This window comes from Cololabis saira, chromosome 22 (genome assembly GCF_033807715.1).
Source record: "Cololabis saira isolate AMF1-May2022 chromosome 22, fColSai1.1, whole genome shotgun sequence".
NCBI lineage: Eukaryota > Metazoa > Chordata > Actinopteri > Beloniformes > Belonidae > Cololabis > Cololabis saira.
The window spans coordinates 20,872,292-20,889,590 of NC_084608.1; the positions used below are offsets into that span (position 1 = coordinate 20,872,292).

The window sequence follows — 17,299 nt, forward strand, 5'->3', positions numbered from 1 at the left end:
AAATATGTTATATTTACATGCGCTTAGATTTATTTTTTTTCAGTGTGGTGAGAACTTATTTTCCTGCACATTAGTTCCCATTACTGAGGTGGAACAAAGAAATCACAGCAAGAAACCAAAACCCAACACCCCACATTTTACACAACCACTCCTGCTTAGGCAAGGCAAGTTTATTTGCATAGCACAATTCAACACAAGGTCATTCAAAGTGCTTTACATCAACATTAAAAGTGGCAAGACACAATTAAACAGTAAATAACATATACAATGAAATAAAATGATAAGAAAAGTAAGGGCAGTAGAGTAGGCTACCGCAGGTACACATCTCATTCTTACAATGGCAAGAATTACGTTTCTATACGGTCAAAACGTACAAAGACCGGGTCAAATACAGTATTTCAAAACTAAAGTAATTCATTATTAGTGATTTCTTTCAAAAGTGTTGCTTCATAAAGCAGAAACATGAAGAATCAAAAGCTGACAAATTCACTAAAATCAGAATACCCCTAAATATTTGTTTTGCTTTATCGCAGGAAATACGTAGAAAGATATTTAATTGCTGCCTTTTACATCAAGCAAAATCTAGCCCAACAAATAAAACTCAAATGTGGTATTTTAGTCTGTAATTCACTGGGAGACTGACTCATTCTGCATTCAGTTCCTTTATTACTAGAAATGTTAATGTCGGTAGTTATGATGTGGAGTGGAGTGATCAGACAGCCAACAGGTGCTGATTTATGACAGGCTGGTTTATTTTACGAGGTTATAATAAAATAATGTTAATTAATTTTAAATGAGTCGTTTACATAATCAAATATTTAATAACATTTGGATCCAGTTCTATATTTATGACAAAGAAGAGACAAGTGTTAGAAGCAGTCAAGTCTACGTGTCCTGGCTTGTAGCAAGATCTCATTGATCACAGAGATGCCTGTATGAGCAGTCCTTTTCATACACTTATGTAAACATAAAGTTAAATATTCCTGTTTGTTTGTAGGGATTTTATATCCACTCTATCACTTTAGGGGAAAAACATGTTTGAGTTTATCAGAGGCTTGAAACAGTTATTTACTTTGACGTAGCTCTATTGCCCCTGGTGATAACTTTAATTGCCATAAATCTTATTCCATTTTCAGTCTGTTCTGCTCTGTTTCACGTCATTTTGGTTCCTCACAAAAGTTTACACGGCTCACCATCTGATAAAAGACCCAAGGCTGTCTCATCTCAGCTGTTTCTTCAAAATGATCAATTGTCCAGCTGCTTCTAAAAACTATCTTGGCTTTGGCTTTTTCCTGAAATCCAAACCTGTGGATTCATGTCACCATATTTGAATTGTGAGATCAGAGGATGAGGTACTATTTGTTTGCACTGCTATGACTTTGTAAGACATTAAAGATGCAAAAAAACAAATATCTAGTTGAAGTTGACTGATACAGTTTGTTTATTCTGATAAGTAGCAAAGGACAGAGTTCAAGCTGGCACACCAACAGGTATATAAAGTAACCAACATTTACAAGAAAATATATAGATTTATATGAAAATGTTTACAACATGTAAATGAGAGCTGTGAAGAATGAAAGCTTTAAAAAAGAATGACACTTCATCTAAGAAGCGATAATTCTGCCATCTGGAGAGCTCCATCAGTATTTGTTAACATCATAAATGCAGAAAGCCTGAGAGACGAGACTTGAGTGATGTGTCCATCCAGAAATTAATAAACAGAAGTGGAGCCAGACTGGAATAATTCAGTCAGGCAATCTGCTTTAGGTTTTAATTCAAACTATAGATTGTATTTTAAAAAAAAAAACCCAATCAGGGTAGCTGATATATTGAGTGTGTCATTTAATTTAAGCTCATCTGCTTCACTCAGCACAAACGTGAAGCAGAAATTACATTGTAACAGAAAATACATCACAAACAATCTTTCTTTTTTTTTAAGTTTAAGGAAAAACTTATGAATCCAGTATCTCATTCAAAGTCATCACTGAAGAATCATAAATAGCCCTGTGGGAGAAAGTAAAAGTGGGGTTATACGCTTAAAATAAGTCAATAAAAAATAACACATTTTTTTGCATCTCATATAAGCAATAACATTTTGTCCCTCTAGCTCACCTTTGCACGTCACTGCCGTCTACAGACGAGAGCGCATGTTTGTGAAGCTGCTGCTGGACAGACACAGCTGCACTTTTCAAGCCGACTTTGGACACTCTCGCTGATTGACAACAAATGAAATGCATTTTTTTGTTAACAGAACATCAGAATATTGAATTGGATATTCTAGTTTTGAAATCTCACCGTGTCTGATAACGGCTAAGACGTTCAGGACGACAGCCAGTTCAGTGAGACTGCTGATGGCGTCTGAGTCTAAAGATGAGTTCACCTCCGTCAAAAACGCCCTGAAAGAAGCAGGCAGCAGATACATTGTGCTTGTTGCTCTTTCATAGTTTGGTAATTGCAGGAATTTGGTAAAAGCTATGAAAAAGGGTTTCAAGTTTGGACCTGCTAATAGGCGATGACTTGAGGATCACAGACAGGAGGACACTGGACAAGGGAGGCATGTCCTGCTCTGACTGTGGGGTGACCACCTCCTCAGGGTTAGTAATCTTTAAAAAACAAAACACAGCTGATAAGAGACATGAATATTTTAGGTGAAGTGACTGATCATACTGCTTGGGTGTGCTGTATCTGTGCAGATCCAGCATAGTCACTTTCTGCCAGCTCACACCTTCTCCAGCAAATGCCTGTTCTCTACAACGATGACGGCAAAGACGGTAGCAAAGACCCCGCTGAGAGGAGCTCGGTCCAACGCGTGGGCCACTTGGAGGAAGTCTGTCAGACCAGAAACGGCTGATTGACACAGCTAAGACAAGAAAGACAGACTCTTAACACAAACAGAACAATAAACCTGATAATTTGCTATTATTACAGCCAAAGGGTAGAATAAGAAGTGCATTACATTAATAAACAAAATTTAAACATACCATTCTTCCTTCCTCCGGTTCCTTCCGAAGGCGGCGTGCCAAGACTTCTATAATCTTCTGGAAAATGTTGGCCACCACGCCCAAAACGACAGAGGTTTCATCCTCTTGATCCTGGCTGTTTTCTTCACGAACCCAAGAGTTTGCCACTTCCTTTAAAATTGGCAGCACTGCATGGATACACACGTAGCCTGCCTCTAAAAATACACAAGAAACCGCCCCACCCCCCCCAATGTGTTTACTTTTATTTATTTCAAACAGAATGACGCAAGGAAACAATGCCAGGCAAAACCAACTAGCTCCTTGATGTATTTTGACATTCACACTGCACTCCCTCCTTATTAAAAGCACAAAAATAGATGTTTCGAACCCTCACCTGAGAGGAGGATGAGCGAGCACAGATGGAGGATTTGAGTAGTGAACTCCTTATCGCCCAAACCCACAAGCAAAACATCACGACATACTTCCAGGAAGCTCTGTAAAGGAAAAGCATCACTGCCATGATGAAGAAAAACTTTTTTACATTGTAAAATTAACAGCAAATACAGACGATACACCATCCAAGGCAAACCACATTCCTATGGTGGAGTCTTCAGTCACATGAACTGCTACTTTCAAGGTCTGGACTGGTTACAGACTGAACAGGACAGGAGAGGAAGGAGCACATCCCGGCAGGACAGTTTGAGCAGGAGGCATGTACAGTGTTTGAACTGGAGCAAAACGTTCAGCGTGGAATGTTAATTTTCCAAACAGACTTTCAGCTCGGAAAAAAAAAAAAAAAAAAGCTCCACAAAACCTTCAAATTCAAAATAACGGCCTCATTGTGCGGTTTATCTACGCGCTTTTCACGGGCTACGTGTTGGAGTGAAAGTGAGAGCGATACAAGTCTAAGGTGCCAAATTTTGAACAGAGAGATTGAATCTGCCTGCTGCGAAATCATGCTGCTTGATTTGACTCTACAAACTACGGAAGTGATCTCTAACATACAGGACTGTCTCAGAAAATTAGAATATTGTGATTTTCTGTAATGCAATTACAAAAACAAAAATGTCATACATTCTGGATTCCTTACAAATCAACTGAAATATTGCAAGCCTTTTATTATTTTAATATTGCTGATCATGGCTTACATCCTGGCTTATCCTATCTCAAAAAATTAGAATATTCTGGGAATCTTAATCTTAAACTGTAAACCATAATCAGCAATATTAAAATAATAAAAGGCTTGCAATATTTCAGTTGATTTGTAATGAATCCAGAATGTATGACATTATTTTTTTTTTTTTTTTTTTTTAAATTGTATTACAGAAAATAAAGAACTTTATCACAATATTCTAATTTTCTGAGACAGTCCTGTAATGTACCATCCATTCCTATTATCCATAAAAAAAAAGGAAATAGTATAAAATCATAAAGATTTGAAAGTCCTAACAATGACAGACAACAGACATTTCTTTAATGTGACTATTTTGGATTTTGTGTGAAGAAGCGAGAGAAACTACTGTGAGCATTGATCCGGTTGCACTAAAAGTCTGGCAAGGTTCAATAAGCAGAAGACTCCACCTCTGTTATCTGTGCGGCCAATTGCTGCGACTTTTCTGAGCCGTCGCCATCATCACCGGTGCGTTTCCTCAGAAATGGCAGCACCCTGTCGGCCACCCAGGCTGCCACATGCTCCAAAGACAGCAGGTAGTCTCGGCCTTCTGTCAACTGGGAAATAGAAAAAAAAAGAGAAACATTTGTTTAATTTTGCGTTCATTTTTCTTGAAGCTGAGGACAGAAGGAACAGGCTCCCTGCCAGGAAGAAAACTGGCTCACAGATCAGTCATGTGGAGAAATTGGTGAAAAATAAACCAAGTAAGTGTCGGACAGGAAAGGAGAGAAGAATAATGTTTGGTTCTTTTATCTATTATTCTCTCAACTATCTTTGCAAGAGTTAAAAAACACTGACTGAAAAACCCATGCAGAATCGCTTCATGTGTTGTTTTAATTGCTACAAAGGGAAGAGTAAAAAAGAAGCCACATATCTCTTCAACTTGAGAATGTGTTTAATTTTCTCCAGTTTTTCTTGAGCTGATTGGTATCAAAACACAAAAGATTTTTCATTTTCTCAGAAAGTACATATACATATTTCATGGAGAAAACTCTAAAACCAACCATTGACTTAACACACACACAGAAAATGCAATTGTCGCATGTCAACTAAGATCACAATGCGGTGCAGACTAAATATAGGAACTTACATCGTGTTGCAGATGTGCACCGAGTCGACCGTGGAACATGAAGGCTTTCAGTGCCGTCTCCACACCGGGACATTCAGGGACGTGTGCAGTGGAGCTGAGGTGATTGAACAACACTGACTGCAAAGAGGAAACATTTCTTATGGGAGGAACCATTTCAAAACACAGATTAGCTGCACGTGGTAAGAGAAATGTATAGAGGGAAGAAAAGGTACGTGAGTAAATCAGTTTCATGCATTAACTTGCTATGTGACATGATTGTTATTTAAATTAAATTCAATAATACTTTATTAACGCCAAAGGGGAAATGAGATGTATTTAAAGGAAATTAGATTACATTTAAGTCCCTCATATAGCAGTTCTGGTTCAGCAAAGCAACTCATGACTTCATATGTGCAAACTCCTGGCTCCAAATAGGCTTGTTAATGTAATTAATGTCTGGCTTCATTAAGGTTTTCTACCTGCACTGTGAACCTTTAATATTCAATAGGCTACAACAAATGATAAATGTTTGTGTTGCCAGCTTAACAACGGTGTTTTTCTATTATTGGGCCTTAAATGAAGATGTATTTATTAACACATCAATGCAGAAAACCAGTTCATGTCAAGGGGTTTGCATACTTTCTCCTGCCACTGCATTTAAAATAATAGACCTGAAGTTTCTAACAGAAACAGAGACCCAAGAGAAAGGAAAAGGCCCATTCTCATACCTTCCAGTTGCCTAGAACTGTATGGAGCTGCTTCAGAGGGCTCTGACCGAGAGCCAGGACTTTCTCTCGTGTCGCAGTGTGGCTTAAAAGGTGCTCCAGGTACACCAGCGCGAGGTCCGGTTTGGCCTCCACCGTCTCCTGGATGCGCACTTTTCTACGGGCAGCTGCCTTGTCCTGAATTTGACAAGAATACATTTTTAGAGAGTGCATGAATAGAATATCTGATTATTTTCTAAGTACGTCAAAATCGAGGCTGCTGTATTCTCGGACCTTTTGCTTGGGAAGGCACTCCGTGAGCCAGTCGGTGATTAGTTCAAGGATGTCACCAGCCTGACCCCAGCTACACATGCAGTCCAACAGCTGGCTGTATTGTGTTGCAGGAGCGCCTGAGTCCAACCTCCTCAGTTTGGACAGGACCCCACAGCTTCAGTGACAAAACAAGACAAGGAATGCAGGTTAGATGAGAAGATGTCAATAAAAAGAGAAAGCTGAAACACAAACTTGGATATTGGACGGGAACATACGGACACATTGCTGCTCACCTGAATGTTGGAACTGCAGCTGAAGGCATGAATGAGGCCAGTTGTATGAGGGGAGCAGTGGATCGCTCATCCTGACAACATGCAGAGTGCTTTTAATACTTCCTCAAAAAAAATAGTTAAAAAATTCAAATGTAGCTGATGTACCTCAAATGCCTGGAAATATTTGGACATAACTTTTCCAAACTTGGCAGTGGTGTACGTGTAGAGCTCTTGTTTTTGCTTCAGCGTTTTCTCGACACTTCTCCACAGGATGACCACGACCTCCAGCAAACCGGACACAACAGCAACATCTTGTCCCAGCGTAACAGGTGCGGACTGCAGGGGAATACAAATATTTTAGACCTCCATAAACCCACGCTCAGAATACTAAATCTGACCACAGATCAGTATAATTTCACTTCGTATCTTGCTGGGTTTAAGATACAGAGGTTCAGACCCAACTTGTTCAGGGTCTGCATAAGAAAACAAATTCCTAAAATGGTCAGGAGAAAATCATCTTATCTTAGTTTTTAATCTTTTGTGTTTTTTTTTTCTTTGAAAAACCAAGATTGGGTACACAGCAGGCTCATACTGTACATTAATCAACTTGACTTGAGCCCATTACTGATTATATCAGAGAGCAAAGGAAGAAAGGAGTATATATTGATTTATTTTGACTGCAAAGTTTACTTCAACAACATTTTTTTTCCTTTTTTAAAAAAAAGGGGGTCATTGGATGCAAAACTCACTTGTTTTTTTTTGTTTTTTTTTTTTACATAATGGTGTGTTGGACATGTTTACACGTCCATCCTATAATGATTAAATTCACCAGTGTTTTTGTTAATTTACTACATGAAGATCTCCCTTCTGAAATCAGGCTGTTCTGAGATTCCTTTCAAAATGGTGTCAAGCCACTGAAAAACGGAGTGGTGCATCCTTTTTCTTCTGTTTTTTTTTGCATGTTTACAGTTTCTTCCTGCAGCAAACGTGCACCAAAAATGATGGCGATATGCAGAAAAATTTGCTGTATATTAGTTATCATAACTCTGGTTATATTTGACCTATCAAAGTTATTTAAATACCGGCATATACTTTGAAATCTGCACTTTCAAGACAAGTTGAAACAGAGACTCAGCGAGGTTGTGTCTGTTTTTGGACGTGCTGGCGGGTCCGTGGACTCCAGAGGGTTAATATCTCGCTCAGTACGCTACCCTGCCAGTACATGAAAAGATAGATCAAAGTGAAATCAAATCAACCAGCCATTCAGAAATGTCCAGTGCAAGCCTTAATTCCTGAATTTCCTCAGTGGCCTCATCTTGTTCCGGATCTGACTCCAGGTCAGATTGATATGGTTGCACAGATGTGTTTACAGAGACTCCCGCTGCTATACTTTCCATAAACTAAATCCTCAACTGTCGTCAAGGCAACACTCCACGTGTGTTGTGCCGAAACGCTCCACAGAGAGGGGCAGGGTGAGCAGAGCTCATCAACATTTAAAGGGAAATTTACCGAAACCTTTTTTCTTTTTTTTTTTAACACTATCAGTGAGAATTTTTAATCAAAGTATCTTAATGACTTTTCATTAGGACACTAAAGAATCATATGAACTTTATATAATCTGGCATCCGATGACCCCGTTAAATTATTGAACTATAAGTACTTACAACTGAGACTGTAGCGCTCTCACGTAAATCTTTTATTCTAAATTTATAAAAGATGCATTTAAAATATGATTATTTTCTTTATTTCTCTCTTTCATATGACTGTAAATTAATTATATTTACATTTCGTACTGTTTAACAAAAAACAATTGTACAATACTGTCAGCTTCAGAAAATCTGAATGAAAACTGTCATTTTATGTATTTAACTGTTTACATTAATAAACTAAATACAAAATATTTGTTTTATTTTCATTGAAACTACACTTCCTGGCTTCTTTATTAGATCTAGATATACAGCATGATGCAACATATACCTTAAACACAGGTAATTTTACAGGTATATCTAATAAAGTAGCCCTAAAGTTTGTCTACATATTAAAATTACGTGGTACAGTATTTACAATTTCAAAATGTATACAGTTAGATCACGAAGTTTTGGTAATGAAAATAAGAGAAAATGTTATTTTATCCATTTACCTAAACATAGTCATTCAAACCTGACCAGGAAACAGCTTTTGAGTTACCGGTAAATGTTAAACTATCTCCTCAAAAAGGAGAAGGGTTCTGTTTTTAAAGAGTTGTAACCAGTTATTGATTTCAAATGTGAATACCTTCAAATTTAAGCAGATAGGTGGTTAGAATAACAAAAATGTCACTGGCCTGTAACTCTAACATCTCTGCTGACGTGTCGTTTTCCTTGTTGCTCTCATTATGCTCCGACAGCTCGCCCTCAACCTGGATGGAGCTGTTCAGGGTGCGGCGAATAACCAGCATCAGTTTTACTGAAAGAGAAAATATGACATGACTACATTACATCCTACTAGAAGGAAGGAAACGACACAATGCAACATTTAAATGAATAAGCTGGTACTTACTGATGTTAGAGGGCATGGTGTGTTTGTGAGCGTACTGGTAGAACTTCCTGGCAGCAACAGGGTTCATCTGGATGAGGCTGATGCAGCGGCTGCACCACTCCTTCTCCGGCCGGTTCACCGGGAAGAAGGTCTTGAAGAGCAGCTCCACAATACGCTTGGAGACTGAATGGGAGTCCACGGCCAAGCGAGGCAGCAGGTGTTCTACGCTGCAAACCTCCCAGAACTGGGTATCGTGTGAAAAGAAAAGAGGAGAACAGAATCCACTTTATTCACTTTCATCACCATGTATCTTGTAACATGACTGTGTTACAGGGTGTTTAGGGTAAATTACAGGAATGAAGGATTTCTGTTACTCTTTCTGACTTACATAATTTAAAACTGGGGGGGGGGGGGGGGGGGGGGGGGCACATAAGTATAAAACAATGCTCTATAGCAACATGACAGAATCAGATGTATTGATTTATGTTGTATCGATAAAAAGCTTCCATATTCAGTACCTTGGCAGCACGAGCTGCATTAACTTTAATAAGCATGTCAAGGAAAGCTGTGCGGACTTTCAACGAGTTGTCATGGACGCTGTACTTGAGAGTGGGTAGGAGCTTTTCCAGGAGTGGATGGCTGAGAGGGTTGTCCAGGACGATAGTCAGACACTAGGGGGAGAAAGACCAAACCACAAAAACCACAAATCATGAAGCATTCTGTTCAGAGAACCACTGACACCACATTAGGGAAAGACTGCCTTGTTATTGTAGCTCAGTATTTAAACCAGACTCAGTGCTGCCAGGCCAGTTAACTTGTTTGCAGATTTTACAACTCATCAAAAAATACTTATTTTAACTGCCGAAAATATCAATTTATTTGTTTAAGTGAAAGTTTATGTGTCGTATTAAAGCAAAGTTATGTTCTTTCTGACAAAGTAACAAGATGACACTACTATTTATCATTTCTGTGTTGAAATGTCTGAGCCATCACGCGTGGGGAACAGGGAGGGGCCGGGGTTTGCACCTTGAACACGGAGCAGCGGACGTCTGGGGAGCTGCTGTCGGCCGCCAGCTCCGTCACCAGCTTCTTCAGGAAGTCTATGATGATTGTTGGAGGCAGCACCTCCCAGCACTTGGTCAGGAGCTTACAGACGCCCAGGGTGGCAGTGGAGCGGACGGTAGGGTGGGGGTCGTCCAGGAGGTCCTGTGGATCACAAGAGTTTTGTAATACTCTTTATAAAACTCCACTTGAACCAATTTATAAACTCACTGTCATATGGATAACACAATCAACCAAACAGTTCATGCACACCTTCCTCCCAATTAAAAGGGAATGACAATTTTTACGTACCATTGCAGTGTCCAGCTGCTTTTGAATACTCTTGTCAATATTCTGGACGTCTTGGTCCGGGTCATGAACTGGGAACGCCTCAGCGAAAATCAAAGTGGCATTTGCACGCACCTCAAAGTTTGGAGCCTGAAGAAATCAGACAGAAAGACTTAAGACAAGCAAACAAAACAAAGAAAACACTTCATTACTAGTGTGTGAATACAGCAGCTACAGATGCATACATTCAGAGCTTTCCAGAGTATTGGCTTGTAGAGGTTATAGAGCATCTTGTCCACACTGTGACAGCCCTTTCTTGTGTGGAAATAGCGCATGATCTGCACACGAGGACAAGGAGGTCAGAGTCAACATATGAGCATTAAAACTCAGGAGAAAAGTATCTCGAGCGGCCTCTGGTGGTTACAGTCTACCTCTCGAACTTTGGCATGAACGGGTGATGCCTTGGGAAGGAAGACAGCATATTGCATAAAATCCTGAATGCACGAGTTCTCAATCTTCTCCATAAAATCCCCACAAGCCTTCTTCCATGCTCTGAAGTAGATCTCCGCGATATGAGTGGTGATGGTGCTGAACAAAACAATTGGAAAGTAATTAACATGAATCAAAACATGAATGGTGTAAATGAGAATAAAGCACAGCTCTTACGTGCTATAAAACTCCAGCTGGTTTTTGATGGTGCCATGGATTACCAAGATGAAATCAACGTTCCAGCTGAAAAGAAACACCAGGAATCGCTTTCCCTGTCACAATACACACATCATCAGGCGGACAGCTCAAGGACAAAGCCACAACTCAGGCAACAACCAGCTCTGAATCACAGAAACACCAACCACAGCAGCTACATATCACTCTACTCACATCATCATTTTTGATGTAAGTGGGATGATGAAAGAATTGAAGCAGCAAGTCGATTATCTGCTTGTTGTCCTCTGATGTGTAATCCAGATTCAAGAGCACGTCATGCATACTCCACACTCTCTGAATCTCAGCAGCCTGAAAAAACCCAAGATGAAAGTACTGATAAATCCAGTCAGGTCCTCAAATCTGTGTTTCTAAAAAGGTTTTCAGTTTTCAAAAAGACAGCTGCGACTCATTCTCCTCTGAACTTCCACCATCGCTTTACGCAAAGTAGAGAAACATCCCCCTGCTTTTGCACAAAATACTAAAAAACTGGCAGACTTTAAATAGAGGAGGAACTCACTGATTTCTTCAAGGTGAAACTCCTTTGCAAAGAGACGAGGAAAGCAGTGCGGCCAAACTTTTCTCTGTCCTGCAGCCCCTTCTTCCACCAGGCCTCAAACAGGGCATGTATGTGGAGCTGCAGCAAAGCCTCGGACACAGGCAGCGACACCAGAACGTCTGAGGGAAAGACACCAGCAGAAATCATTAAAAAAAGCTCACCTTAATCTCATTGAAAGTACTTTTACTTTTAGTAATACAGTTAAGGAGTTTCAGAAGTTCAGGTTGTCATAAAGAAGTGAGCGGAAACATTTATTCCTAGAAAACAGCATGAATCATTGTCTTTTAATTCATATTTTCTCGTGAACAACTGATCAGTACATTTCCTCGGGTCCTGAGTCTCTACTCCAGGCCGAAGTGCGGGAAGAACTACTGAACAGACTTACTTCTGTGCATTTGATTAATTTGGTATTACGTCTTGCATTACTGCACGAGAGTTAATACAAAAATGCGGAAACTTGCACATTTTCGTGTTGTGGTGAAGTAAATTTAATCAACATGGAAAAAGGAGCCACATTTGTTCATGGAATAACTTTATATTTATACGTTTCTTCTATTCATGATGTGTTACCATTATCATTAAAATGTTTAAAAGGGAAAGAAAGACAATATACCGTGAAGACTGTGGCAAAGTTTTAGAAGTGTGCTGCAGGAGTCACCCTCTTGTAAAACCTTTACAGACAGTGAAGTCACTAAAGTCACTCCGTCCACAACAGCCACGGCTCGTTTCTGAAAGAAAGGTGGAGCAGATGCTTTTAAAAGTGTCGTCAATATTACATTGCTTTGCACACACCTTGGCCCGGTTTCCCAGATCAGTTAAGTAGTTCTTAACAGCGAAAGACTTCTTTCAAACCATCTTAAGGAGCCTGTGAAAGAAGTCTTTCGCTGTTAAGAACTACTTAACTGATCTGGGAAACTGGGCCCTTATCTATAACCTGTTAAAAATAAAAGAAAACACAGGCACACAAAATCTAGACTGGGATATTGCCCTGAAACTCATGCAACAGCTGGGTGTGGTAAACTCACAACATCTGCAGCAGAATCCTGCTGCATGTTTTCTTCCCAGCGCTGCGGAGGAAACTCCAGCAGGGTGTCCCCGAGGAACGAGTGCAGTCTCGTCCAGAGTGTCTTCCTCTGGTTTGTAGACATCTCCTGCACCACCTCCTCCACATCGAAAGGCTCGGTTTTGTCATTCTGTTCACCAACACAGATGGAAGCACAAATATAATTTGACAGCTGCAGAGTTCCTTCATTTGAATGCAGACAAAACTCAAGTCAAATAACCTGAACTCATCAGAAGCACAACAACAACCGAAGTAGTTACTCCAGAAGGCTGCTGATATCACTTATAGAAATTGGTGGTGGTATCTTTAACCGGGCTATGTCCTTAAACAAAAAAAAAAAAAAAAAAAAAAATTTCTTTCCTACACACTCATTACTCCAGCACTTTAGAACAAACTTTTTCCTTTAATATTATTTGCTCTTTTGTATTGCACCAATTACCACAACAAATTCCTTGTGTGTGTTAAACTACTTGGTAATAAACTTCTTTCTGATTCTGATTCTAATTTAGTCTCGGAGTTATGCTAAAAAACTAGTGCATTCATTTGTTACTTCTGGGATGGACTGTCTTCTATCTTTTATCTGAGTAAATCTCAAAAACATGACAATACCCCAAATACTGAAACAAGAAACTGGGAAAAAAACAACAACAAAACCCTGCAATATATCTGAAATATATTATGTTTCCTCTTCATGGGCCCCACTGGCTGAACTCCAGACGATAGTTTAAGACCCCTTGTCTTCAATTCAAACTACTCCATTATACTATATAGACCTAATAAAAACATATTACAGGGCGCTTAATTTAGAGCTGAAGCCCACTTGTGTTGAATGGAAAGCAGAGATTTAAGCTGTTGGGGTTCAAACTGCAGGTTTTAATTTTTTTAGGGTGTTAAACTTTAATGTTTGGTAAAGTTTATAGTTTAACCAGCTCAGGTGAACCTGAGCAACCAATAATTAAACAATTATCAGAATTAAAACAATGTCCAAACATTAACCAGTTAAAAAAAACAAATATAAAAACATGATTCTCACGAGGTACAAAGAGGAAGGGGTTTAGCGGCCTGCAGATAACACTATTGGGTGAATGGGTAGATTTGTTTATGTATATATATGTGTGTGTGTGTGTGTGTGTGTGTGTGTGTGTGTGTGTGTGTGTGTGTGTGTGTGTGTGTGTGTGTGTGTGTGTGTGTGTGTGTGTGTAAGTAGATATATACATAGATATAGAGCAGATGCAGTTAATAGAGACAGTATAGTGTAAATAAGTATATTTATATGGGCATGTGTTTACAAATATACAGAAATATTCAACTGTGTATATGTATAGGTATGTGTGTGAGTATAATTACAGTATATAATAATAAAAATAAAAATAAAAATAATAATAAAAATAATAATAATAATAATAATAATAATAATAATAATAATAATAATAATAATACTGTTATTTATCAGTGTGAGTAGAGTGTGTGAGTATTTATAAATACTGGTTAAATGATTAGTGAATAGGGGTAGGATTAAATAAGTTTACACTTCTTCCTACTCCTTTTTTGCACATGTAAATTAAGATATCAAGTGCTAAAGGATGACATTCTTTGTTTTGTTTTCTTAAACTTCTCTTGAAGTGTTGTTTTTTACATGTGCAAAAATAAAATATATTTTAAAAAATAAATCCAGGTTTTAATTTTTTAGGGTGTTAAACTTTAATTTTTGGTGAAGTTTATAGTTTAACCAGCTCAGGTGAACCTGAGCAACCATTAATTAAACAATTATAGTCCACCCTGCTGAAGGACTGAGGTCTCTCCTATTTGTGATGACTTGCATGTCATTAACTTTGTGTCTCTTCAGTATTCATCATCTGTAGTACAACCTCTTCTTACAAACAGCTTTTATTCCCCTCACTTTCCCTAAATCCTTAATCTTTATTTTAAACTCTATGGTCTTGTTAACTGTGACTTTTGTAGCTCAGATAGGGTTACCACCTTTCAGAAATAGAAATAAGGGACGCCCTGATTTCACCAGCGCAGGAGCCAAAAAAAAGCCCCAAAACTTCTAAACTGCATAAAAATGTGTTTATTTTATATGAAAAAATAAAATGCTTTGATTTAAAGTTTAAAGTGCTTTAATAGCATTGAACCTGCAGGACTGTACAGACAGCCAACCATATAGCAACTGAAATAGCCTCCTATGCTATGTATGTCCACATCAGCCCAGATGTATAATATAGCCTACAGGTGAAGAATATGGTGTAAAAGTTAATTTATTTCAATAATTCAACTAAAATATGGTGTAAAAGTTCATTTATTTCAATAATTCAACTAGAATATGGTGTAAAGGTTCATTTATTTCAATAATTCAACTAGAATATGATGTAAAAGTTCATTTATTTCAATAATTCAACTTAAAAGGTGAAACTAATATATTATCTAGTCTTATTACATGCAAAGCAAGATATGTTAAACCTTTATTTGTTATCATTTTGATGATGGAGTTGTTTATTAATTTCATAAAATATTCTCTAATTTATTTTTTATTTGGGGTTTTCATAAACTGTGAGCCATAATCACCAAAATTATAACAAATAAAGGCTTGAAATATCTCACTTTGCATGTAGAGGGAAATAATATATTTGTTTCACCTAAGTTGAATTTACTACGAATGAAGTTTTGCAATATATTCATATTTTCCGACCTTCACCTGTATATTATGACATCAATAAATAAGAGCATAATATGTGTATCTTTATTGGTTCAATACGGAACGCAACTTTTAATTCCCATTACGGAACAATTCCGTATTTCAAGGGACGGGTGGCAAGCCTAAGCTCAGACGACGTAAATGACCCACATCCTGCATGCTGTTCTCACCACAGGTTCAAATGAAGGAGATCTACTCACATGCAGCTTTATAAAGCTAAGGAAGTCCTCCACGTTTTCCGTACAGGCGGTTTCTAAAAACGCCTCTCGCTTGGACATGATTCCTCGTCCCCGATCGTTATGAAACGACCCCAAATATTTCTAGTAATCCTGCGATGGAAAAATCCTCAACCGGAGCAGAAAGATTCCTGTAAGGAGACCAAAACAAACATGACTCTCGCCGTTCACCGATGGCATTAAAAGTATAATTTCCGAGCGTAAATCCCACTCTGTCCACTGTATGCGATGGTATTAAGACTTAACTTCATGAATACGTGCCGTATGAACGTTTCGTATTGTTCGTTACCCTAATTTAATGTCGGTTTTAGGAAACCAGCGCCTACAGTATGAAATGAAAGTCTACCATAACAGCGGTTAACCCGCGCAAATTTGCACTGAATCCTTACGTCATGACGTCTCACGTTCACGTCCCCACGCAACAGTGTTGTGCCGTTTCCACGTGTGGCCACTTGAGGGCGACAAATCACACGAATGGACAAGCTGGTACATCAGAGCCACAGGTCTTCAAACTGAGCATTGGATTTTATTTAGCCCGTAGAAAGTGTCACTTGATTAAACGAAAAACGTCTACACATAAATTGTGTTGTAAGCAGTACTTGAGTTGTAAAAAAAAATCAGGGGGGATGGTGGATTTTATCATATGGGGACAGATAATTTGTGCTGATTACAAATAATATAATATATTACAAATAATAGCACTGACCAAAACACCTGCAGAAATACTGCAGGAATGACATAGCAGCAGTTAAATGCAGCCTTCTGTAAGCTTTAAATATCTACTGGGCTTACATCTAATACATCAAAACACAACAATAAAAATAAAAATTCTGAACTTATCAATATGCCTCTGTCCTTCACAGGATAAGTAAAATGGATCACTGCAAAAACTCAAAATATTAACAAGAATATTTGTCTTATTTCTAGTTAAAATGTCTCATTTTAGTAAAAAAAAAATCTCATTACACTTAAAACAAGACTCATCACTGGAAAAAACAACAATTTTCACCTGTTTTAAGTAGATTTTCACTTAAAATAAGTAGAAAAATCTGCATGTGGAACAAGGTTTTATTGCTTCTTATGAGAAGATAAATCTTGTCCCAGTGGCAGATTTTTCCTACTTATTTCAAGTGAAAATTTACTTGAAACAGGTGAAAATTGTCAAATAAGTTATTTTTCTGGTGTTATTTTTCTGGTGATGACTCTAAATGTTGAAATAGCAGTAAAACCACATTCATTGATGAAATGAAATAAGGAATGGAAAGGGGGGGTAGCAGTTTTACAGGGGGGATGATTTTGACCGTTTTTATTTCAGGGGGGGGTGCCATCCCCCCTCATCCCCCCTCAACTCGAGTACTGGTTGTAAGGTCAATATTTTTACACTTTTGTACATATTAAATCATTTGCTTTATACAGTATATTTTAAGTCTGCTCATTTATAACTCCCATAGTCATGAAATAATTTATATTTTTCACCCTATATACTTTTTATATTCTTATATAAATTTGCGTAAAAATGTATTATGTGTATCTTTATGTCTATTTCTTTGGGTTTTTTTTTTATTGTAGTTGTTGGTGTAACACGGAAATCTTTCCACAAGTGGAATAAATAAAAGTCTTATTCTCTAACCCTTTAAGTTCAAAGTTCAAAGCCTTTTATAGTCATTGCAGTTAAATATACAACGAATTTCAAGTGGCAATCTAAGGGTGCATTATTTTAATATAAAACTAAATTAAAATAAAGTAGAG

General features: G+C 38.1%; 1 protein-coding gene across 1 annotated transcript; it reads right to left on the minus strand.

Moving 5' to 3' along the window:
* Positions 1–1,803: 1,803 nt before the first annotated feature.
* ncapg2 (non-SMC condensin II complex, subunit G2) lies at positions 1,804–15,908 on the minus strand. The gene is made up of 26 exons (XM_061713680.1): positions 15,515–15,908; positions 12,582–12,749; positions 12,170–12,284; positions 11,518–11,675; positions 11,175–11,309; positions 10,962–11,056; positions 10,727–10,883; positions 10,541–10,633; positions 10,320–10,445; positions 9,993–10,172; positions 9,485–9,637; positions 8,988–9,210; positions 8,773–8,894; positions 6,615–6,785; positions 6,471–6,541; positions 6,199–6,352; positions 5,929–6,102; positions 5,222–5,338; positions 4,542–4,688; positions 3,355–3,454; positions 2,982–3,175; positions 2,726–2,860; positions 2,500–2,603; positions 2,296–2,396; positions 2,113–2,212; positions 1,804–2,004 (listed from the first exon to the last, which is right to left on the minus strand). Exons 1-26 carry the CDS (start codon positions 15,590–15,592, stop codon positions 1,953–1,955), a joined length of 3,423 nt encoding a protein of 1,140 aa, XP_061569664.1. The 5' UTR covers positions 15,593–15,908; the 3' UTR covers positions 1,804–1,952.
* Positions 15,909–17,299: the final 1,391 nt, after the last annotated feature.

What these genes read in the sequence shown, in the direction of transcription:
- ncapg2 (XM_061713680.1), bottom strand. Translation starts at nt 15,592, where the DNA reads ATGTCCAAGCGAGAGGCGTTTTTAGAAACCGCCTGTACGGAAAACGTG. An exon ending in AGCAGCTGGACACTGCAATG is followed by an intron (nt 10,173 to 10,319) that starts GTACGTAAAAAT and finishes TGTGATCCACAG; the next exon opens with GACCTCCTGGACGACCCCCA. An exon ending in ATGCAGCTCGTGCTGCCAAG is followed by an intron (nt 9,211 to 9,484) that starts GTACTGAATATG and finishes CACGATACCCAG; the next exon opens with TTCTGGGAGGTTTGCAGCGT.